The sequence below is a fragment of the Strigops habroptila genome, chromosome 8 (assembly GCF_004027225.2).
Source record: "Strigops habroptila isolate Jane chromosome 8, bStrHab1.2.pri, whole genome shotgun sequence".
Lineage (NCBI taxonomy): Eukaryota > Metazoa > Chordata > Aves > Psittaciformes > Psittacidae > Strigops > Strigops habroptila.
In genome coordinates, this window is record NC_044284.2 from 50,829,956 (window position 1) to 50,852,202 (window position 22,247).

Genomic DNA, 22,247 nt, shown 5'->3' on the forward strand with positions numbered 1-22,247 from the left:
CACGATGGCAATTATGATTGTGACCATGACAGGCAGTGAACTAGGGGCAGAAGTCATTTATTTATCTATTCATGTATCTGTCCCCTTCCTGCAGCTGTACCGAGTGTGCGGATGAGTCCCTGACCCACTGCGCTTGCAAACGGCCTTGGAGTTCACCAGGCAAATGGAGATGGGGGGGTTCCCCAGCAGGGCACCGATGGTAGGAGAGACCAGCCTGGCTGCCCAGCCCCTGTGTGTCCCACTGCGGGATGGCCTCATGCTCCGCATTTACATTATGGTTGTGCCCCAAGTGCCCCGGGGGTCTCCCAAAAACAGAGGCCTTCACATATGCACAGCCCACAGCAAAGCACTGTGCTTAGTTTTCCAGGCAAACGGGGGCAGCTGCATCTGGTATCCATCTTTTTCAGGTCCTCTCCATGCCTCCTGTCGCAGCGTGTCCGGGTGGCTGCCCTGGGGGAGCCCCTGCCCGCTGCCATTCCTCCCTTTGCCGCCGTGGGCACTGCGCGGCCCTGGAGCGCACTGTAAATAGTCGGAAGCGATGAATGGATTTCCCCTTCCTCTCCATGTGTGCTTTAGATTTTTGGCCGGATACGGTACAGGCTCAGGACACACCAAAACATGAGGCTTGCTCCCCAGCAGCCCTGGCTTTCACGTGGGAACAGTTTGATTTGTGAAGCAGTGGGAGGTTTGGTGGATGAAGCTTATGCTGTTTTCCTGGGGAAAGCCATTCATTTTCCAGGCGAGGAGCCCGGAGCCCGCCGGAGGCTGGGGCAGCCTTGCAGGAGGGCTGGGTGTGGGGACAGCAGTGCCATGCCATGCTGTGCCTGTGCTGCTGCCCGTGCTGGCACTGTGCATGGGAAAGTGCTCAGGGAAATCCAGGCTTTCTGCTGCTTTCCACTTCCTCCCAGACATGTTTACTGCAACATGGAGGGGTTTCTCCCTGGGCAGTGGCCACCCTCCTATGCAGGCTGATGGCTTTTGGTCACTCTGGTCTGCCTAGCCCCTTTCAACCGGGACAGCGACCTTGCCACAGGCCGCTGCAGGCGTGAGTCCAGGTGGGGCCATGCCTCAGCACCCTGGCTCGTGGCGGCGGGAGGCTGAGGTGTCACGAGGTGTGTACGGCCTCAGCATCGCCGCACGCCGCTCTCCGGGGGACAGCCTGCACAGGGCAGCTTCCACCGGCTCCTGGAGTCAGGGCCGACTCCAAACAATGGGTGGAGAGCAGGAAACGCCGCATGGGAAACAGGATTTGGCTCCGCCGCCGCCACCAGCCACGGCCCCTTGGCCCCTTTCCTTTCCCTGCTCCAGAGAGTCCTTCCCACAGCCCTGAGCCATGGGGCTGCACTGAAGGGACGGGATGCTGCCACTTGGCTGGACCAGGGCATGAGACCCCCCATACAGCAGGAGAGGAGCGGGGCTGGGACACCTCCTGGCTGGACTGGGATCTCAGCATGGCTTGGGAAGCCCTGAGCATGCTGCCCTAGCCCCAGAGGGGTGGGCGCCTGCTCCCAAGGAGAGCTGCCGCCAGGCAGAGGACCTCAGTGGACTCTTCGCCACCAAGCTTTGCTCCTGAGCAGCCAGGTGGCCACCAAGCAAGCAGGGACAGAGGTATCTTCCTCACCGTGCCCAGGCTATGTGCCAGAAGAGGTGGTCCCGGCTGCCCTGGAAGCTGAGCAGCAGGGCAGAGGCAAGATGAGGGGCACGGGCAGGGGCCAGGGGTCCTGAGCTGCTGCTCACGTGGAGCCCTTAGGCAGCCGCAGCCTCTGGCTCTGACCCCCGTGGCTGGGACATGCCGGGGATTTTCTGACCTCTGCCAGATTCGGGACACGCTCCAAGGACATGGGACTCCAGGTTTATCTTCTGCTTCTCCTCCCATGGCTGGCAGGTAAATCACCCTTTCCCTCTGCCCCAGGGAGCAGTCCCCTACCCCAGGGAGGCTGGGTGGGATGAAGCAGCTGTGGGAGCTCAGTGGCGCCATCAGAGCAGGGTTTGGAGGGAGGAAACATCCCTTTGTGATCGGCCATTTGGAGACCTCAGAGGCCAGCAGTGCCCTCCCCTGCCTGCCTCTCCCTAGCATGGGGCTGGGGCATGGGCAGCTTGTGGGAGGAGAGGGGCCCAAGACCCATCCTGCTGTATGCTTGGCTCATGGCGGGGGGCTGTGCCCATGCGGGTCTCCAAAAGGAGAGTAGAAATGCCCACCATGCCATCCCCATGGGTCTGCACCCAACCTGGCCATGTCCTGGCAGTGCGTCCTGGGCTGGGGGTGGCAAAAATGTCCTGGAAAGGGGGTGACACGAGGGTGACGGGATCTGGCCCTGAGGCAGGGCTGGATGGCCATGCCCCTGTCCCGCCGTGACGTGCCCTCATGCTCCTCCATCCCAGGGGCTATCCTGGACATCACCCTGATCGCCAACGTGCAGAGCCTGTCGCACTCTGACTTCTACCTGTCCTGCGTCATGGGGGAGCGTGACGTGAGCTACCTGCAGATCGAGCGGGAGAACAAGATCGTGATGACGCACCCTAAGACAGGCTTCCAAAACTACCGCAACCGCAGCAACCACGTCCAGGCCAGGGGCTTTTCCATGGCCGACCTGGTGGGGATCCTCTACTGCCTGGGGCGCACCCCAACCGAGCAGGCACAGGTCGTCTACGTGCACAACAGCCACAATGGTGAGAGGCTGGGGGGGCACATGGGAGCTACCTGCCCCATGCTTCGCAATTCCAGTGCCAACCAGCCTGGTGGTGGGATCGTGGTGACCCACAGGCTATGTTTGGGGTCTGCCAGCACCCGTGGGGTGGATAAAGGAGGGATGTTCAGCTGGAGGAGGGTGGCTGAGTCGCGCAGGAATGGGCTGCAGCACGGTCAGGCGGTTGGGCTGGGAACGGTGCCTGGAAACAGAGCAAGGTCCAAGAGGAAGTTGGGCGCCCTTGGAGGAGGTGGTGAGGTCTGGAAATCATTAACTAGGGTGGGGGGCAACCCCCTGGAGCTGTGCCAGCTTCATGTCCCCACCGCAGGCTCACGGGGAGGAGGCAGTGCTGGGGTGAATCTCCGGCAGCCCCTGAGTGCTTGGCGAGCATGATGCCAGGGCACACCATAGCCAAGGGCAGTGCTGGGGTCCTGTCTTCCACTTCCATTTTGGGCCATATGAGCCTCCCTGGGGTGGCCGGTGGCAGGGATAGCACCTGGGGCAGCACTGCCCCACACTGACCCCCCAGCCTTCACTGCCCTCGTGTTTGAGACTTTGCAAAACTATTAGGATTGAAATTTTCTGTAGTGTTTGCCTCAGGAGGATTTATAGCTTTTTTTTTTAGATAGTTTTGGCTAAAACAGTTGATCTTTTGCTGAGAAGGAGAGGCAGGGGATACAAGTTTCCCTGCCTATGTTAAAACACAGCTTTAGCAAGCAGCTCTGTTATCTCCAAGGTGGAGAACAGAGGCTGCTGGTGGGGTCCAAGCATCCCCCAGGGAGCAAGGACCAGCCTGTGCCTTTTAGTCAGAGGCTCAACACAAAAATGGCAGCGGTCCTATCAGAAAGAGAGCCAGTCTGGGCAAACAGAGCGGCACAGAGGCACCGAGGGAGGGAGGCAGAGGCACCAGGAGAAAGCAGAGGGGAAATGGCCAGCAGCAAATGGGCAGCAAGAAGCACAGAGGGGGCTCTGCACCCCCAGTGTCCCTGTACATAGGTCATGGAGTGAGGCGACAGCGCTGGGGCTCCATCAGTATGTCACAGTGTTCTATGGGGGGGCGCTCTCAGCCAGCTCCCTGCTCCTGGGTCGACATAGCTGGACCAAAATAGCACTGTGGAGGAGCTGGTTGGTGTCTAGGTCCAAGCCTCTGTGTGAGTTACAAATGCCAACAGAGCGTCTCTTTTCCAAGTGCCAAAAAAGCTGCTGTGGCTCTGTTTAATTTAGAGAGGTAAAAACCCAAAAAACCTAAAGGAAAAAGTAAGCAAGAATTACAACTTTGCAGGCTGGGTACAGACACACCCCCACCCCCCTCCACCCCACCCGACAAGGCTTGGCCTGTATCATCTCTCCTGTTCAGCCCAAAAGCACAGAAAAACAGGCCAGGGTGATAAAGCAGTGGGTGGAGAATGCTGTTAGAGGAAAGCTGGCATCTCCCGAAAGGTCACGCTTGAAGAACAACATAGGAAGGTTGATAAACTTTGGCAATTTTGCTGTGAAAGCAAAGTAAAGCAAACCAAAGAGATCCTGAGGAGCAATTTCAGAAGGGTTTAAATCTGGCAATAAACTATCTTTTACAATATCCAGAGCAAAAAGACACCCAGAATAACAATTGCAGAAACCCGAAATCCTTGTATCTTTTCATCCATATGCTCGATTGAGAAATTGGGGAAACTTGCTGCGGGATCTGCCTAAAATGCCAGTGTTGGTAGCAGGAGGCAGGCAATAAATAGCCGAACGGAGCAGCATGGCATTGCCAGGCCAGGCTTGCTGTGAGCATGAGTGGAGGGCAGGCAGCAAGGCTGCTTGTGGGACACCAGCCTCTCCTAAAAGCTCTCTGGGTAGGGAGTTACAGTCCTGTAAACCCTAATCAGAACCACAGAAATTAGTAGAAACTGTAATAAAGAGCAGAATTTGTGGTTATGTGGTCCCTGAGGAAGAGGCAGCATGAGTTTGTAGTGGGAGAGTCTCTGGGGTGGCTGCAGTGAGAATGCTGTGGATGACCCACTTGACACTGTCTGCTTGGGTTCCTGGAGAAAACTGGGACAATTCCCTTTCAAAGGCTCTGTGGGAGCAACTCTGCACCCAGGGGGTGGCAGGGCAGGTCTTTGAATGAGTAAATAACTGGCTAAAATAAAGGGAGCAAGAATAGGAGTTAATTTGTGGTTCTTGTCATGTGGGGAAGTCCCCACTGGCATGGCACGGGGCGGGGGGGTGCTCTGCAGGGACCTGTGCCACTGGTTGTGGTTACAAACAGCTGAACAAGTGGCCATGCCAGCTGCTATCCCCAGGATGACTGCAGAGATGGATGGATTAGGTCTGGGGGGGGGGCTGCAGGCACTGCTGAGTGGTGATGGAGGGACAGATACAATTCAGTGTAGGTAAATGCAAAGCGCTGTGTTTGGGGATCCCCAGGGGACATGTCGGGCTCTCACTCCGGCAAGTGAAAGGAATGAGACAGGATGGAGGCCACATCTATGTGCCCTTTACAAGGGGCTGCAAAGTCCGTGGTAGAAAGACCCCAGCTAGAGGGATAGGTGGGGAGGCAAATTACTGGGATGCGTGACCTGCAGTGCCCTTCCCTGGGTGTCTGCGGCGTGTGCAGCTTCCTCCTGGTCCCTGGCCTCACTGGGGCGGGACACAGGGCTGGATGTGCCTTAGCTCCAGCCTGGTGTGGCTGCTTTTAGTGTACGCAAGCTGGCGTGATGGCAAGATCTGAGAGCCAGCGCCTGCCTGTGCCCTCTTTTGTGTCTCTCCTGGCACACCCTGGGCTTGGTTTCCCAGGTCTTAATGTATTTATAGCCCCGTTTGTGCTCAGAGCTGAGTGCTGGCTGACTCACAGTAATACTGTGGGAGCTCACTGCTGCTGCACACCCCAGCACCTGGGAAATCAGGAAAACAGCCATGACAGGGCCACTGGTCCTGTGGGCTGGCACACAGCCCTCTATAACCCCTGCTTCCCCTTACTGCCCCTCACCTGCCCATGCTGTCACTGCCTGCCGCCGCTCTGCACCTCCCGAGACAGCAGCAAGCAGGGTGCACTGTGTGGATTTGTCTCAGCGTCACCTCCCCAGGCTGCTGCCACCAGCATCCCACATCAGGCTGGCACTGGCCAGAGGGCAGGGTGCCCTGTCCCACTGCTTGGAGTCTGCCCACAGTGGCTGGAGGAGCCTGCAGAGGCTCCTCTGGGGTCCCAGCTCCCATATGGGGTGGACAGGGAGGTATGTCATGATGAGCAGAAATGGGTGGTGGGTGCTGGGCTGCACCAGGGCTATATTTCGGGGTGGCTGGGGCTGCTGCAGTACCCTGGGGTGTAAGTGCCCTTGGGGGTGACCGCTGCTCAGCCTGCTTCTCCTCCTCCTCCACAGCCCACCTCTTCCCAGTGAAGGCCACGCAGTCTGTGAACATTGCTGAGCCGGCCACCTTCTCTGCCAGGGTCCTCAAGAGGAAGCAGACAGACGTTATGTGGAAAAGAAATGGCAAGTGGCCCCGAGAGCAGGCCAGGGGCTGAGGCTGCTCCCAACTGGTGCCTGGTGCCGGCCCTGGGCATGCAGGAGGGCCCCGGGTCACCCTCTGTCCCCTTCCAGGCACTTACTACCAGACCACAGACCGTGGTGAGGTGCGGGGCGACCTCGTCATCCTGACGCTCCCCAATGTCAGCGTGAGCGAGAACGGTGTCTACAGTGCCACGTTCATGGGGGACAGCCCTCTGTGGAGTGCCTTCTACCGCCTGATCGTGAGAGGTGAGCAGGACCCTGGCTCCCTGGCACGTGGGGACAGGCGGCCATACCCCAGTGCGTGGTGCCACCCTGAGCGCCCTCCACTCTCTCTGCAGCCTGTCCCGCAAAGAAATGGGGACCGTCCTGTGAGAAGGACTGTCCTGACTGTCTGAACGGCGGCATCTGCCATGACCATGTTGGTGAATGTGTTTGCCCTCCTGGCTTCATGGGCACCCGCTGCGAGCGAGGTAGGTGCTGGGCTGGGCTGCCCAGCAGTGGGAGCTGTGCCCAGGACATGCAGGGGGCCCCGCTGCACCCCCAGACCTGGGCACCATGGCCAGGCATTCCATGTGCATCCCCAGTGCCCCTCTGCCCACAGCGCCCCTGTTTCTGGAGCAGGGCTGGGCCGTCCACCTTCTCAGCAGGACATGGCTCCCGTGCTTGCTCAGGGTGGCAATATGGGGCTTGGAGCACCTGAGCCAGCAGTGCATGTGTGAACAGCAGGTGAGGGCAGACCACGCTTGTTTTTCCAGCCTGCAGGGAAGGCCAGTTTGGCCGCAATTGCCAGGAGACGTGCCAGAGAGCCCAGGGCTGCAGGGGGCTGAGCTTCTGCCTACCTGACCCCTACGGTTGCTCCTGTGCGTCAGGCTGGAGTGGCTCCCGCTGCAGCCAAGGTACGTGGACATGGGTGTCCATCAGCTCACCCATCCAACCTGGGCTTCCTCCAGGACCTGGCTCTGCTCTCCAGCAGCAGCAGCACCTCTCCCAGCCTGAAAATAAGCATAGGCTGAGCAGTGCTGCTGCCTGTACCAGCTGCCTGTGGTGTCTGCCTGCACCATGGCTGGGGGTAGCATCAAGCTCTCCTCTTCCTGCAGCCTGTCCCCCAGGATACTATGGCCCTGACTGTGCCCTGGAGTGCGCCTGCCGGAACGGAGGCAGCTGTAACCGCTTCAGTGGCTGTGTCTGCCCGGCGGGCTGGCATGGGCAGCACTGCGAGAAGTCAGGTGAGGCTGGCGTGGGGCTGCAGTGGGTTTCTGTCCACCCCCCTTGCATGGGCTCCAGCTCCTTCCTTACCGGTGACTGAGGGGCCACTGGCTGCCGGCCTCACCAGCCAGCCCAGTAACCCGCCTTACTTGCAGAAATAGCCCCAACCCTATGGAAACCTGGGCACTGCAAGGCACTCGGATGTAGTCTGGCCCCCTGGGATTATTAGCATTGCTGAGCCTGGAGCATGGGGTGGGGATCAGCAATGGACCACAGCATCTGGCTCCAGCCCCCTGGCACCAAGGTGCCAGCCTCTCTTCTGCCCTCGGAGGAGTGGGGCCAGCCCTAATGCTGATTTCTGTGTGCCAGACCGGTTCCCTCAGATCATCCATCTGGCCTCAGAGCTAGAATTCAACCTAGGCTCAGAGCCCGTTGTCAGCTGCGTGGCCACGGGCAACCCACTGCCCACCAGTGACAGCGTGGAGCTGCGCAAGGCTGATGGCACTGTGCTCAAGGTACTGCCCCCATGCCCTTGTCCCACCAACATCCCCATGTTGCTGGCTCCCTCAAAAGCACCCATCTCCCCAGTGGGCTGCTGGGCAGCTTCAGGCTGTTGTGGGGAGCCAGGGGGCTGATGGCACCCTCTGTGACTGCAGCTCATCAAAGCCATCATCGAGTCAGGGCAGATCACCTGCGAGTTTCAGGTGCGACGCCTGACGAAGGCAGACACGGGGCTCTGGGAGTGCCGTGTCTCCACAACCGGAGGCCAGGACAGCCGGAAAGTCAAGGTCAACATCCGAGGTGAGGAAAGAGTGGGACAAGCTGGGGTTGCTGGGGGAGGTTGGCAGCATGGTGTGGCAATGCCAGACACCCCGCATTAGACTGGGAGCCACCCATCATGTGTTGCAGTGCCAGCAGACAGGTTTGGGTGGTGATAAAAGACTTCCTTGACAAAGCTGGAAGGAGCCAAGAGGTGGCAGACGTACCCACATTCTGCTCCTCGTTGCTCCCAGTCCCACTGGTGTCATTCCTTCCTTCCCCCCACAAGTGCCACCAGCGCCCCTGAGCCCCCCCCGGCTGCTGGCCAAGCAGAGCCGCCAGCTCGTGGTGTCGCCCGTGGACTGCTTCTCTGGTGACGGACCCATTGTCTCCATCAAGTTGCTCTACAAGCCCAAAGATGACACCTCAGCGTGGTCATCCATTGTGGGTATGTGTCTGCTTGGGGGCTGGGGGACACAGGTAGGATCTGGGTGGGAGGGGATGGCTGGTCTAGCCAGTGGGGATCTTGACCATCCACCTTCTCCTGGGACCCCCATGGTGATGCTGAGGAGGATGCTGGTGGCAGGGCAGATTGTGGGTCATGGGCATGGCATTCACATGTCCTCTTGGCCAACAGTTGACAACAGTGAGAACATCACCCTCATGAACCTCCGGCCGGTGACTGCCTACATCGTCAAGGTGCAGCTGAGCCGGCCAGGGGACGGTGGGGAGGGCAGCAAGGGGCCCGAGGCCATCATGGTGACCGAGTGCCTTGGTGAGCATCATCTCCCTCATCCTGACCTTAACGCTGACCCTACCCCTAACCCTGCATGGCGCAGGCTCTGCAAGGCCCCGGGGCTGATGCACTGTAATGTTTTGCTGCCTTTTTGTTTGCAGAGCCCACTGTCAAGCCTGTGATCGAAGGTTGGTCCATAGAGGAGAAAAACACACTTCACGTCAACTGGAAATTGCCAAATAACCACGAGCCAGCACATGGGTTCATCGTCCACCTCTTCGACTCTGCAAAGCAGCTGGTCTCTGAGAAAAACATCACTTCCATCTCCGTGCTCTCTGCCCGCATCGGGGACCTGGAGTTCAACAAGGAGTACGGGCTGGAGGTGCTGGTGTACCACTGCACCAGCCTGGGGCCTCCCTCTGACCTCTACAAGGTCATGATCAACAGCAAAGGTGGGTCCAGCAGAACACAGGGAATTATTACAGGGACTTACAATGATAAATCAGTTATAATTGTAACAGTGACCATCCCCTTGCCTGGCTGCTCCTGTATCCCACCTCTGATAGAGCATGAACAGCTGCTTGGGGGAAAATGGGTCCTCCTTTCCCCACTAGACCCCACAGGCTCCAGCACTAAGCAGCTGAGAAACATCTGAAGCCGAACATGACATTCAGGCCATCGGAAGTGATGCTCACAAACAAATGTGTCCTTTGCACCCTTGCCCAAGGACCTGTCTATACTTGCAGCCTTTAGACTGCAAGTAGCAACAAGTTCCTCATATAATTATACTTTGCATGAAAAAGTATTTCCCTTTAGTTCTCTTTAACCCTGCTGCCTGGTAATTTTGCTGGTCCCTCCTGTGAGCACACACACACATGCCAGCAGCCGTTCATGTAGGGGAGGTGGAGCATCACCTGAGCAACCTTTCTGGCAGCCAAAGGGGAAGGAGTGCATGACGCCTTCGAGGAGGCTCATTGCCACTGGTACATGTTAGGAGGGTTGGTGGGCATCAGGCTTGGAAGATGTGAGGTTTTCTCCACTTGGTGCATGTAAGAGCTTTGTGTGATTTGGGGATGGGGGTTAGGGATGTGGGCAGGCTGGAGAAGCCTCAGAGGAGGTGGTGGGAACACTGTATGTGAGAGATCGTTGAAGAAATAAAATATCCCAAGGGCTAGCCAATACACAGACATCCAGCCTGACAGTCCAGTCCCTGAGGCTGGGAGCATTTGGAGTACAGTCCTGCCCCACTGTTGTACCTGGAAAGCAGCTCTACCTCCTTCTGCACCTCATCCAAGCAGGAGTCAGGGATCCCTGGAGGTCCCTCAGACCTGGCACAGCTTTGGTTCCCATTGACATCCGTGGGGTCTGGTCCTCACAGCAGCATTCAGCCCCTGCAGCTCCAGCAGACCTGTCCTGGGACTGACGCTCTCCTTGCCTTGTCCCAGGTCCCTCCTCACCACGGTCACTCTCAGCAGAGTCCGTGTCTGACAGTGCTGTCAGGCTCTCCTGGCAGGTCCCCGAGTACCCCAATGGGGGCATCACCAAGTACATTGTGGAGCTGCAGCAGGTGGGGGGCACCAGTGAGCCCCAGTGGATCGACACCGACAGCGGCGCAGAGACCACCAAGATCGTCGGGGGCCTCAATGCCAGCACCAGTTACCAGTTTCGTGTCCGTGCCAACTCCCATGTCCCAGGAGAATGGAGCCAGCCTGTGAAAGCCAAGACCCTGGGGGACGGTGAGAGGGGGGGTACCAGCAGGTAGTGAGCTCACAGCTCTGCTGGAACTTGGGGTCAGCATCTGGGTCGGCAAAGAGTGACCAGTGGTAACTCAGTGGTAACCTCAGAGAGTGGCTTTGAAGCAGCAGCCCAAGCCCAGAACACCTGTGGGTGTCTTCAGAAATCCTGCTCCTCCTAGTCCTGATGGGGCAGGGGTGGCATGGTGACAGCACAGCAACACAGAGTGGCTCTGCCTTGACCAGAGGATGGCATGGTGCATGAGGGGCTAGAGAAGCAGGACAGAGCCAGCATGGGAGGAGTTGGTGGGTGGACTCAGAGCTGGTTGGAGGTCCAGAAAGCAGCAGGTTCAGTGGCAGGGCCCAGGCAGTGACACCCTCATTCCTGTGCCACTATGGCACCAGGAGCTTGTGATGTGGTTGTAGTGTCTTCATGTGGTCCCAGGGTGCTGGGAGAGGGCTGCCATCTGGGTGCTTGGCCTGGGCAGGGGTCAGCCGTGGACCACAGCCCTCCATCCCTCCTTTTGGCAGGAGCACTGAGCGTGCCGCCCAGCCTGGGCAGCCAGAGCACTGAGCAGGCAGGAATAGACCAGCAGCTACTCCTGGCCATCGTTGGCTCCGTGTCCGTCACCTGCCTCACCATCCTCTTTGCCCTCCTGGCGCTTTTCCTCATCAAGAAGAACTTTTTCCACCGGCGCCGCACCTTTACATACCAGTCTGGCTCGGTGAGTGCCGCCTGCCCCGCCAGGACCGTGTCCCCAGCTCCCCTCGTCCCAGCCCGATCCAGGTCACGCTCCGTAGCCTCCAGTCCGGATGCAGCCAGACCTCACTTCCACACGGAGAGGGTGCGGAGCCCACCCTTGCCCAGGACACCTGCCCTGCCGGGACTGCCGCGCGGGCAGAGAGGTGCCTGGTGCCGCTAACCTCACCCGCTCCCGTCTGCCAGGGCGAAGAGACCATCCTGCAGTTCAACTCGGGGACCCTGACCCTGACACGCCGGCCCAAGCCGCAGCCCGAGCCCCTCAGCTACCCCATCCTGGAGTGGGAAGACATCAAGTTTGAGGACATGATCGGGGAGGGCAACTTCGGGCAGGTCATCAGGGCCATGATCAAAAAGGATGGCCTGAAAATGAATGCAGCCATCAAGATGCTGAAAGGTGAGCATGGGGTGATCTGGGGGTTGCAGCTGGATCCTGGGCCATGCCTGGGGCCGTGAAGGGGCATGAGCTACCAGCAGATATGCAGAGGAAGGGCTTTTTTGTAGGACTGAGGTGTCCATCCCTTCTTTGCTTCCAGAGTTTGCTTCGGAGAACGACCATCGTGACTTCGCTGGGGAGCTGGAGGTGCTGTGCAAACTGGGCCATCACCCCAACATCATCAACTTGCTGGGTGCCTGCGAGAACAAGGGTGAGGGCTGTCCCCCTTTCCCCTCTCCCCAGCCCCACACGCCCTTCCCAGCTGTGTATTCCTCTTTGCTGGGGTGAGTCCCACAAGCCCAACCTCCTCCTGTCACCCAGGGTACCTGTACATTGCCATCGAGTATGCTCCCTATGGAAATCTCCTCGACTTCCTCCGCAAAAGCCGAGTCTTGGAGACAGACCCGGCATTTGCCAAGGAGCACGGCACCGCCTCCACCCTCACCTCCCAGCAGCTCCTCCAGTTTGCTTCAGACGTGGCCAAGGGGATGCAGTACCTGAGTGAGAAGCAGGTACATCCCCGGCAAGACCATCAGAGCATCCTTTCTCTGGGGCCTGAGGACTCCCTATCACGGTATGAGACCTCTGGGGCCAGCAGGAGGGAGCACATGGCTCCTGTTGACTGCTGGCCCCTTTCAGTTCATTCACAGGGACCTGGCAGCAAGGAATATCCTGGTGGGAGAAAACCTGGCCTCCAAGATTGCTGACTTCGGCCTCTCCAGAGGGGAGGAAGTCTATGTGAAGAAGACGATGGTGAGGCAGGAGCAAAGCATCTCCACGGGGCCTGCCTTCAGCGGGAACAACCCACCATGCCAGGATCAGCTGGGTAACATCTGCCCTCCATCCACAGGGCATCTCCCCTCCCCTGATGGTCATTCCCTCTGTTTCCCCAGGGTCGCTTGCCAGTTCGCTGGATGGCCATCGAGTCCCTGAACTACAGTGTGTACACCACCAAAAGTGATGTGTAAGTCCTGCAGGCAGGGGATCTGGGGCTGGGGCATGGCCTGGCCATCTCCATCCCTCTCCAGGGTGGTCAGCGCACTGCTTTTGCTCTGGGTGCTGCAAGGGCTAGGGGTGATGCTGATGCATTTCCCTGAGGAGCTGCCAGCTCAGCCGAAGCCCTGGCTGCCCGCTCCACCCTGAGCTTTGCCCCCGTGTTGGGGGCTCCATCACAGCCTCGGCTCCTGCCTTTTCAGGTGGTCGTTTGGTGTCCTGCTCTGGGAGATTGTCAGCTTGGGTAAGGCTCTTCTGTGTCCCCTGCCTCCACTCAGGTCCCTGCAGGTCTGGTCCTCCCTCAGCCCCAGAGGGGACATCCCAGGGACCATCCCACCGCAGCCAGTTGTGTGTATCTGGCCGCAGGGGGGACGCCGTACTGCGGGATGACGTGTGCTGAGCTCTACGAGAAGCTGCCCCAGGGCTACCGCATGGAGAAGCCACGCAACTGCGACGACGAGGTGTAAGTGGGCACAGAGCCCAATGTCCTCCTGACCCCACCACCCCATGGGGCTCCCGCCAATTTACAGTAGCTCCTGCCTGGTTCTCCTCTGCACTGTGGCTGTGGGATGAGCTGGAATCCCACACCCCAAACACCCTTCCTGGTCTTTAGTTTCCCACCTGATTCCCCCCATCTGGTCCCTCTACCCCCATGCACACTGAGCCACCGCTGGCTCTCTGCCCCCAGGTACGAGCTGATGCGGCAGTGCTGGCGTGACCGCCCCTACGAGCGCCCACCCTTCGCCCAGATCTCCATGCAGCTCATCCGCATGCTGGAGGCCAGGAAGGTGAGTGTTAGCAGCTCAGCAGGAGGGATACCCACCCTGTACAGGGCTTGGCCGAATGCTTGCATCCCTTGGGCTTGGGGGGGCAACAACATCCAGCAGCAGAACCTGTGTGACCCCACCATGCATGGGGGTAACCCCAGCATCACTTTTTGGGGTGGCGAGCATGCCAGCTGGGATGGGAGGTAGTTGGGGACACTGTCCCAACTGGCTCCTGACTGGGGTTCCCCTGCAGGCCTATGTGAACATGGCCCTGTTTGAGAACTTCACCTACGCAGGCATCGATGCCACTGCTGAGGAGGCGTGAGACTGCGCTGGCACCGCGCAGAGGGGCAATGCTGGCCCCAGCTGCCGGGACAGTGTATGGGGACGAGGAGCTGCCCGTCCTTCTCTGGGGCCAAGCATCCAAACACCGGTGCCCCTTGCCGAGAGCACCTTTGCTGCAGCAAGACTGTGCCATCCCCTCCCTGGCTGCCCACCCAGTGTGTGCTGGCCACACTGGCATGCCACCAGCCACCGACACGGCCCCATGCTGCTGGGGGACATGCTGGGATGGCCCCAAGGACAAGCAGCAGCAGGGTGTTTGCAGCAGCGCAGGCAGGAGAGGGGCTTTCTCAGGAGCCAGGGTGCTGCCGCCTGAATCCATGGACACAAATGCTCAAGGTTTGGGATGAGAGGGGAAGCAGCGACCCAGCAGCTGCCTGCCCTGCAGCTCTCCACATACTCTGGACCTGAAGTGGTGCCAGTGGGACTTTGAACGTCACTGCCTGACAGCTTGGGACAGGGCCACCCCGAGGAGTGCAAAGGCGTAAGGGACAGCATTGGCTGTGTACAGCCTCGAGCTCTGCGGTAACTCTTTGGAGGTGCCAGCTCTGCCTTATGGACAATAAACATAGTGCAACAGGCAACCGGGTCCAGAGAAGGGGAGGTGGGGACGCAGCTCTGCGCCCCTGGTGGCACTGGGGAACAGCATGCATGGCCCCAGTGGTCTGCTGCTGTGGTGGGCACTCTTCGGGATCCTGTCCTTGTTGGGGTCTTCTGCTGATCCCCAGGGATGCCCCAGCACCCCCAGACAAGCCCCAAGTCTCATCATGCCATGGGGACGGGTTTTCTTAGATCTTTCTTAGATCTAACTGGAATCTCTCCCCCTGCAATTTAAGACTGTCCTGTCCCCAAGGGATACGGAGAACGGACTGTCCTCCCTCTGCATAGCTGCCTCTTGCACGCTTGAAAACCCTTCCTGCAGCTTCCCCTCGGTTGGCTGTTCCTCACAGGAATGGCCCTGCTCCTCCGGGCAGTCCTGCAGGGCTGTGCAGCTCCGCACCCTGCCCACCCTGGCCAGCTGCTGCCTGCCCAGCACTGCCTGAGCGCCAGCAACCCGCCATGTCTCACAAAGGGACTGTGATGTTCAAGCACCCTGCTCAAACACGTGCCACTGGGGTGACTCCCTCTCTTGTGCTGGTCCCTTGAGTATCGCCTGGGCTCTGCACTGACCCTCCCATGGGAGCTCCTGCCCATCCTGCACTGCTGCAGCGTGGTGTTGGTAGTGTGTGGGCTTCATCTCTGCTGGCTTCAGCTTGCTAAGCCCCATGCATGCCACCCAGCTGCCTCTCTAGCCATCCTCTGCAGTCTGAAGGGAGCAAGGGCTGGTCCTCTGGAGGTTGGTATCCCAGCCAAAGGCAGGGGCATTTGAATTTGCCCTTCTGGGCATGAGTCTTTTTTGCCCAGAAGGTGTTTCAACCCTGTCAATACCCATTTTGATTGCCCATTCTGGCCTCCAGTGCTCTTTGGTGTCAGCTGCCGCCATCAGTAAGCAGCTTCTCTGCCCCATCACTGAAGTCCCCAGTGAAACAGTGATGGGCACAGGCCTCCACAGGCAGCCCAACATGTGCCACTGCCTCTGCACCTCCTTCACTGCCAGCCAGGAACAGCATCTGAGGCGATGTTATCAGCCCTGCTCAAACCTGATTTTGCTTCCTTGATGGCAAAGCCCAGTACCTGGATGGAGAAGGAATTGGGAGTGGTTTGGCAAAATTTAACCATGAGAAATTGGTGCTGGCTCTTCCCATTTCCCCTTGGTGTCTGCAGTGCTGTCCCAGCTGCAAGGCAAGGAGAAGACAACCCACCTTTGGCATGGTGGGGATGGGTGTGTGAGTGGCTCCTTGCAGCCTGTTGGGCTGCACCACAGAGCTGCACCCCAATAGGGTGGAACACCCCTTCGGCCTCTCGCACCGAGGGGTGGTGGGTTGGCATGAGGTTGGCCATGTCTGTGGGACCCCACCATGGTGTCCCTGCTCCCACACCAGCACCACTAGCACCTGTGTGGGCTCTGCCAATACCCCTGTGCCTGCAGCTCCCAGGACAACCACAGGGACGGTGCCACGGGGCCATGCAGAGAGGACCCAGTGCACACCAGTGCCAGGCAGCACAGGGTGGGATGGAGCCGGAGCAGCCACCCCATGTCCCTGCAGCCCCCAACAGCCTGCTCTGCCCTGTCTTGCCCTGCCCCACACAGGGGCCTCCCTGGTTTTTCAGGGGATGTTTTTCTTCCTACCCCAGCCTCCCGGCGTGCCGGTAGCCACAAGGGCAGGACGTGCCGCCTATCTGATAGGAGCAGTCTCTCTTGGCACTGCGGCTGGCGGTGGTGGGGCCATGGCATGGTGGTTTTGGGCACGGGGAAGTGCTGGTGATGGGGCGGGGGGAGCCTCCAGCCAGGCTTCCTGAGCTGCACAGCCGCCACTTCCCAGATAAAGGTATCACCCGGAGGAGCCGCAGCAGCTCCCAGCAGGGTGCTGGGAAGGGCCAAGCACGGCACACACGGCCCCGGCACACGGGTTGCAGGATGGCAGCCTGCCTGCGCCGGGGCCGGCTGCTCCCTCTGCTCCCTGCCGTCCTGCTCAGCCTCCGCAGCCCACTGTCGGCCACTGAGCTGGTGACATCCCAAGGTAGGTCCTTGGGGCCATTTTCTCCTGCAAAGGATAGGCCAGAGAGGAGCTGGCACACTGGGTGCAGGCAGCAAACACCTCATGGCAGCCAAAATCTGCAGGGTTGGGGAGGGGGCATCCCAGGAGGGTGTTCGGGGTGGGTGATGGAGTGCCTGTCTCACCTGTGGGAAACCCTGGGGTGCCCGGAGCAAAGGGACATCCCTGCTCTCTGCAGGTAGGACCTGGCAGCACCTGGGTGCCCTTTGGTATGTCAGCCTGTGGCTCCCAGTCTCGCACGGGTAGCAGACGGGCTCCCTGTGCATCAAAAGTTCTTGGAGATACGATGTCGAGGGTCTGAGCCAAATTTGAGCTAACATGTGACAGCACAGCTCTGCACTGCAGGTAACGCAGTGGCACTGCCAGGCTAATCCCAATGCTCCTGTGCCAGCCCTACTGTGATCTTACTGCCCTGATGAGCATCATCAGCTCAGCTCGTAGCTGTCCCCAGCCTGGCTCCCTGGGCCTGGCAGAGCCGCTTCACAGCTTTCTCCCATTGCAGGCCTGTCCACACTTTCCTTGAGCCCATCCTCAGCCCTTTTAACACTTTCTATAACACCATAAAAAGCATTCACTGATCAAAATCCTGTTGATCTCCTGCTCATCTCTACAGCTCCACCCCAGGTCTCTGTCCACAGCAGGCTCAGGAGCACATTCTGAATCACCCCTGTAGGGGCAGTGGGAGGAAGGTTGGGGTTGGGCTCATCATCCCTCTGCCCTCAGCTTGTAGGATATCGCTGTGCCCCAAGGGCTGCAGATCTGTGTGGCCACTGTCCTAGGAAAAAAAGCAAAGATGCTCTCATAGCCTGCAGGACCAGTGTGGCCTCCCACCGGTGCCATGGACCCTTCTGTCACCGGGATTCTGGGACGCAGCCACCCCATCCCCTAGAGCTGGGAGCTGGGGGGTCACGCAGTTGGCATGAGGCCTGGGGTAGGGGCAATGGGGTGCAAAAAGAGAAGAGGAGGTGGGGGGGCTGTGGTCTGTGGGGAGGGGATGTGGGCTGGGGGAGGAAGGCAACATGGCTGGGAAAGGAGGAACAGGGCTGGGGGTCAGGGCAAGGGAAGGGACAGGAGAGCAGAGGGACACCGAGGTGACAAGAACTTTTGGGGACTGTCACTTATTCTTTGCCAAGGGTGGGCTCAACTGGCAGTGTTGGGAGTGTGTAGCAGAGAACAGATGCACATGGAGCAGGGCCAGGCAATGGCAAGGGGCTTGTTGTGGGGCAGCCCCTGGGGAAAGCGGCACATTCCACGAGGAAGAGGAGGAGGAGGGATGGAGCAGGTCCCAGGGCAGAGGCAGTGGGGGAGAAGGGAGCGCTGGAGCAATACTGAGGGCAGCAAGGCCACCTCTGTGCTTCACACATCTTCATCTTGGGGCTGTCCTCTTTTCCCTGACAATGTGTCAGCACAGGCACCAATGTGTCAGCACAGCCACCAGTGCTTGGGATGGAGTTTCTGCAGGGTGTGATGCTCTAAGTTCATCCCACCGACAACAGGGACAGCAGCTTGCTGAGTGGGGCAGAGAAACCTGCAGCCCCCCCAAGCAGTCTTGGGGCTGGGGTTTGAGCATCCCCCTGCTCAGGGCCACACATCCCCATGCCAGCCCCAAGGCCCTTTCCCTCTCCCGGGGCACTGCTCCTCCTTATCTCACTTCCGCGCACCTTCCGGCGTGAGCAGGGCAGGGGTGCTTCCCCTCGATCGCCGGCCCCTGAGCCCCCCACCGACCGCAGGGCTATTTCGGGACGTTTGTTTGTCCCAAAGGACCCCATGTGCTGAGGAGGGGGGAGCAGTGGGGCTGGGCAGTGGCAGCCCTGCCATCAGCCAGGACCCCAGTGTGAGCCGGCGGCCAGCACGCACCGTGTCCTTCCCCACATGCCAACCTGTGCTTCAGCCATGTCGTTGTCCATGTCACCCCAGGTTCCTGCACACACTGGCGTCAGGGGGCAGCCAGCCAGAGGGCATGGGTATGGGGATGCAGGTGGGATGGGGGCAGGTTTATGCCCAGGGGCTCCTTCATGCCCACACTCCTCCCAGACGCTGCGCTGCTGGCAGGGGTGCCCGAGGACATCCTCTGCTTCACCCGCTCCTTTGAGGACCTCACCTGCTTCTGGGATGATGATGAGGAGGAGGAGGAGGCAGTGAGCAGGATGTGCCACTTCTACTACTGGTACAGCAGGTAGGAGGTGGTGGGGACACAGCCCAGTCTCTCCCTTGCCCACACAGAGAGCAGCAGTGCCGCAGCCTTCCATGCCATCCCAGTGGCTCCCAGCTGCAAGGAAAGAGGGTGGAGAGCCCACTGGAGTTACACAGCAGCTGCCGTACACCCTGTGGCAGGGCTGGGACCCTGGCTGTCCCTCAGTCCCATGGAGATGGTGCCTTGCAGTGGATGGGGTACAGGGAAGATGCTGGTCTTGGCACTGTGCTCTAGGTCCCCTCTCCTCCAGCCTGGCCCCAGGCAGGAGGCATGGGGTGTGCAGGACCCCACTCTACATTCCACAGGGACATGCCCACGGCATGCACAGTCTCCACATGGCGTTATGGGGCCGGCGGGACACGGCACGTCTGTGTTTTCCCCAGCCAGGACGTGCGGCTCTTCACCCAGCTCCACCTCCGCGTCCTGGATGCCACCACCAACCGCACCAAGTACTGGCGGGACCTCAGTGTGGATGCGGTGGGTGAGTCCCTCCCACTGGGCAATGTCCCTGTGACACCAGGGCAGTCCCCAGACCTGGGTCCCCTGCCCTTCTGACTACCACAGGGGCTGGCAGAACCCTACATGCCAGGCATGGAGGCAGCCCTTGGGGGACCTCAGTGTCCGCTGGCAGGATCAGGGGTGCCTAAACGAGGGCTGCCACAGGAGGGCAAACACTCCAGCACGTTCTCCACAGGTCTTATCGCCCCCCCAGTGAACATCACGGCCCGCTGGGCTGGGGTTGCAGGGCAGCTCTGCGTGTCATGGCAGCCGCCGCTCGCCGACTACCTGAACTTCTTCCTCTACGAGGTGCAGTGCTGCCCTGCCAGCTCCTCTGATACGTCCTGCAGCACCGCAGCAGGGCAGCGCCCTGGGGACCCCTCCATCCGTCCAGCTGTCAGCACCCATGCACCCACCACCGGGGCAGCTGCAGCCTCCCCGGGAGCGGGGCAGGTACATGGAGGAGCCAGGGCTGGGCAGGGGGATTTGAGGGGCGCAGCTGCTCCCCAGCCTGGCTCCTCTCCCACAGGGGCTGGTCCAGGCCAACACCTGGGTGGTTCTCCAGGACCTGCAGCCAGGGGTGAGGTACCACATCCAGGTGCGCAGTAAGCCTGATGGCACCTCCATGGATGGTGTCTGGGGACCCTGGTCGCAGGCAGTGGCTGCAGAGACACCTCACTCCTCCGGTGAGCAGCCATCCCCACCACTGCAGTGCTGGCAGGCACAGTGGGGAGGCCCCCATGCCTGGGGCTGCAAGGGTGGGGGGCCTGGGGCAGGTGAGGTGCAGCACATTAGTTTTGGGGGACCAAGGGGTAGCAGCCCCCTCCCTCCCCTGGCTCTCATCTGCCCAGGAGACATCGGGCTGTGCTGCAGCACCCCCGACCTGCGGCATGTGCGCTGTGAGTGGAGCTGGGACCCTGCAGAGCCCCCCGGCTCCCACCAGCTCTTCTACCGGGCACCTCCAAGTGGGGCTGGCACAAGGTAAGGGCCATGGCAGGGACACGGTTCTCAGGCAAAGGGACGGCACATTCCGGGGACTGCCTGTGTCCCATATCCCACTGCGCCCTGTGCCCTGCCCTTCCACCATGGACCTCGCACCTCCCCACCACCACTCCCAGCCACACTGCCCCTCTGACTATGGGCAACGTTGGCTTGTGGGGACAAGGGTGTCCCCAGAGCAGGGCTGGCAGCAGGTGAGGGGAGTGGGGCCACCACAGTGGGACTGACCGGCTCTCTGCTCCTCACACAGGGAAGATGCATGGCAGCAGTGTGAGGAGGTGAGCGTGGAGGCACTGGGCTCCCACACCTGCACCTTCCAGCCCAGGGCTGGCAGTGCCATCTCCGTCCTGGTGAATGTCACCCAGCCCCATGCACTGTCCACACTCAGCTACTTCAAGGAGCCCTTCTGGCTGCACCAGGCTGGTGAGTCCCACTGCCACCATGGCTCCTGCCATTGACCATGCCTGGCTTATGGGGGATGCAGCATGTCCCATTCCATGGCAGTGACACATCCGCATTCCCAACAGTGCTCACAGAGGCCCCGCAGATTGTGCACGCAACAGTGTCACAGGGCCAGCTGACCCTGCAGTGGCTGCCGCCCCTGGAGATGCTGGCGGAGCAGCTGGACTACCAGGTCCGCTACGCTGTGGAGAACAGCCATGACTGGAAGGTAAGGCATGGCCAGGGCTCCCCCAGGCAGCCCTGCCCACCTCTGCTACCAGCATATGGCCCACATGGGGTCAGGCAGGATGGACCCACACCCCAGTGCTGCCCTTTGGCCGCCCCACAGCAGCTGTCGTCTCCAGCTCAGCTCTGCCCCACAGGTCCTGCAGGTCCCGCGGGCAGCCAGGAAAGAAGTCCTGGACCTACGGCCAGGTGCCCGGTACCATGCCCAGGTGCGGGCACAGCCCAGCGGGCCGTGGTACCAGGGCAGCTGGAGCGCCTGGTCCAAGCCTGTCGTGGTTGATGCCATGGTTGATGCGGGTAAGGGACAGGGCAGGAGCAGAGGCTGCAGCCAGAGGAACCACAGGCTGAGGGCAGGAAACTGGGAGTGCTGGATAGGGAGCAGCAGGTGAAGGTGGCAGGGCTGTGAAGGGCCCAGCAGTGGCAGGTCTGGGGAGGGCTACAGTGCCAGCGTTCCTCTGATGCAGGCTGGATCATCCCCAGCGTTATGGTGGTGCTGCTGCTCTTCACAGGAGTGCTCCTGGGGCTGCGCTGCACCTTCCCCTCCCTCTACAGGTAAAGGCTGTGTGTGGGGCGGGGGGTGAGAAGGGTCCAGCACCAGACCAGGGGCCATCAGGGCACCCCAGGACTGGGGTTTGCCCTCAACACCCCCTTCCCCGCGCTCAGCAACATGAAGCAGAAGCTCTGGCCGCCCGTCCCCGACCTGCACCGCGCCCTGGGCAGCTTCCTCCACGACAGCAGCAAGCACGGCCAGGTGAGGGGGCCGGGGCAGCGCCCACCGCGGCCGAGCCGCCGCGGGGCAGCTCCGGGGGCAGCCCCCACCGCGCCCCTCTGTGTGTCCCCCGCAGGCCAACATCTTCTACAAGCAGCCGCCGGAGGAGCCCGTCCTGCCCTGCCTGCTGGAGGTGCTGCCCGGCCCGCGGGGGGAGGCGGGGACGCCGGCGCCGGAGCACGCTGCGGACCGGCTGCCCAGCACCGACATCGCCAACCAGTCCTACCTACTCATGAGCGGCTGGGAACCCCGAGGGCCGCCCTGACCCGCGCCCCCCGCCCCGGCATAAAGGAGACGCGCAAACACCCGGGCTCCTCTCTCGTTGTCCGCGCCCCGGGCTCGCAGGGGAGCGGCACGGCACTGCCGGGGCACCGCCACCCACCCGGCACCCGTAGCCGCCCGGCGGGGAGAACCCCGCCCCGCCCCGCGGATCAGCCAATCACGGTGTGGCGGGCAGTGGTCGCCATGGCAGCGGGGAGCGGTTGGGTTTGAAGCAGCCAATGGGAGGAGCGGCCGCGCGGGATTTAAAT

General features: G+C 60.6%; 2 protein-coding genes across 9 annotated transcripts; both read left to right on the forward strand.

Moving 5' to 3' along the window:
* Positions 1–1,262: 1,262 nt before the first annotated feature.
* On the forward strand, positions 1,263–14,497 carry TIE1 (tyrosine kinase with immunoglobulin like and EGF like domains 1). Of its 2 annotated transcripts, none has more exons than XM_030494350.1 (23): positions 1,263–1,885; positions 2,383–2,670; positions 6,053–6,163; positions 6,272–6,427; positions 6,520–6,651; positions 6,937–7,077; positions 7,279–7,407; positions 7,757–7,902; positions 8,044–8,188; positions 8,436–8,594; positions 8,784–8,921; positions 9,044–9,334; positions 10,328–10,618; positions 11,147–11,460; positions 11,562–11,772; positions 11,912–12,022; positions 12,133–12,323; positions 12,451–12,564; positions 12,705–12,775; positions 13,008–13,048; positions 13,171–13,267; positions 13,493–13,592; positions 13,825–14,497. In XM_030494350.1, the coding sequence occupies exons 1-23, from the start codon at positions 1,840–1,842 to the stop codon at positions 13,894–13,896; spliced, it is 3,495 nt and encodes a 1,164-aa protein (XP_030350210.1). In that variant the 5' UTR covers positions 1,263–1,839; the 3' UTR covers positions 13,897–14,497. The 2 variants fall into 2 exon arrangements, with proteins under 2 accessions (XP_030350210.1, XP_030350211.1); XM_030494351.1 differs by having other exon boundaries at positions 1,264–1,885; positions 11,147–11,340.
* Positions 14,498–16,244: 1,747 nt separating this feature from the next.
* Positions 16,245–22,071, forward strand: MPL (MPL proto-oncogene, thrombopoietin receptor). Of its 7 annotated transcripts, XM_030494357.1 has the most exons (12): positions 16,245–16,534; positions 18,605–18,746; positions 19,070–19,245; positions 19,459–19,715; positions 19,792–19,948; positions 20,114–20,243; positions 20,512–20,684; positions 20,789–20,931; positions 21,086–21,245; positions 21,413–21,500; positions 21,612–21,699; positions 21,794–22,071. In XM_030494357.1, exons 1-12 carry the CDS (start codon positions 16,279–16,281, stop codon positions 21,980–21,982), a joined length of 1,959 nt encoding a protein of 652 aa, XP_030350217.1. In that variant the 5' UTR covers positions 16,245–16,278; the 3' UTR covers positions 21,983–22,071. The 7 variants fall into 7 exon arrangements, 6 of the variants coding, with proteins under 6 accessions (XP_030350217.1, XP_030350213.1, XP_030350215.1 ...); XM_030494353.1 differs by having other exon boundaries at positions 19,792–20,243; XM_030494355.1 differs by having other exon boundaries at positions 19,792–20,243; positions 21,458–21,500.
* Positions 22,072–22,247: the final 176 nt, after the last annotated feature.

Excerpts from the sequence above, each read along its gene's own strand:
- MPL (XM_030494353.1), top strand. The coding sequence starts at position 16,279 with ATGGGGCGGGGGGAGCCTCCAGCCAGGCTTCCTGAGCTGCACAGCCGC. Across the intron at positions 16,535-18,604 it reads TGAGCTGGTGACATCCCAAG|ACGCTGCGCTGCTGGCAGGG; the intron begins GTAGGTCCTTGG and ends CACTCCTCCCAG. Across the intron at positions 20,685-20,788 it reads CTTCTGGCTGCACCAGGCTG|TGCTCACAGAGGCCCCGCAG; the intron begins GTGAGTCCCACT and ends CATTCCCAACAG.
- TIE1 (XM_030494350.1), top strand. The coding sequence starts at position 1,840 with ATGGGACTCCAGGTTTATCTTCTGCTTCTCCTCCCATGGCTGGCAG. Across the intron at positions 8,595-8,783 it reads AGCGTGGTCATCCATTGTGG|TTGACAACAGTGAGAACATC; the intron begins GTATGTGTCTGC and ends CTTGGCCAACAG. Across the intron at positions 11,461-11,561 it reads CTCACTTCCACACGGAGAGG|GGCGAAGAGACCATCCTGCA; the intron begins GTGCGGAGCCCA and ends CCCGTCTGCCAG.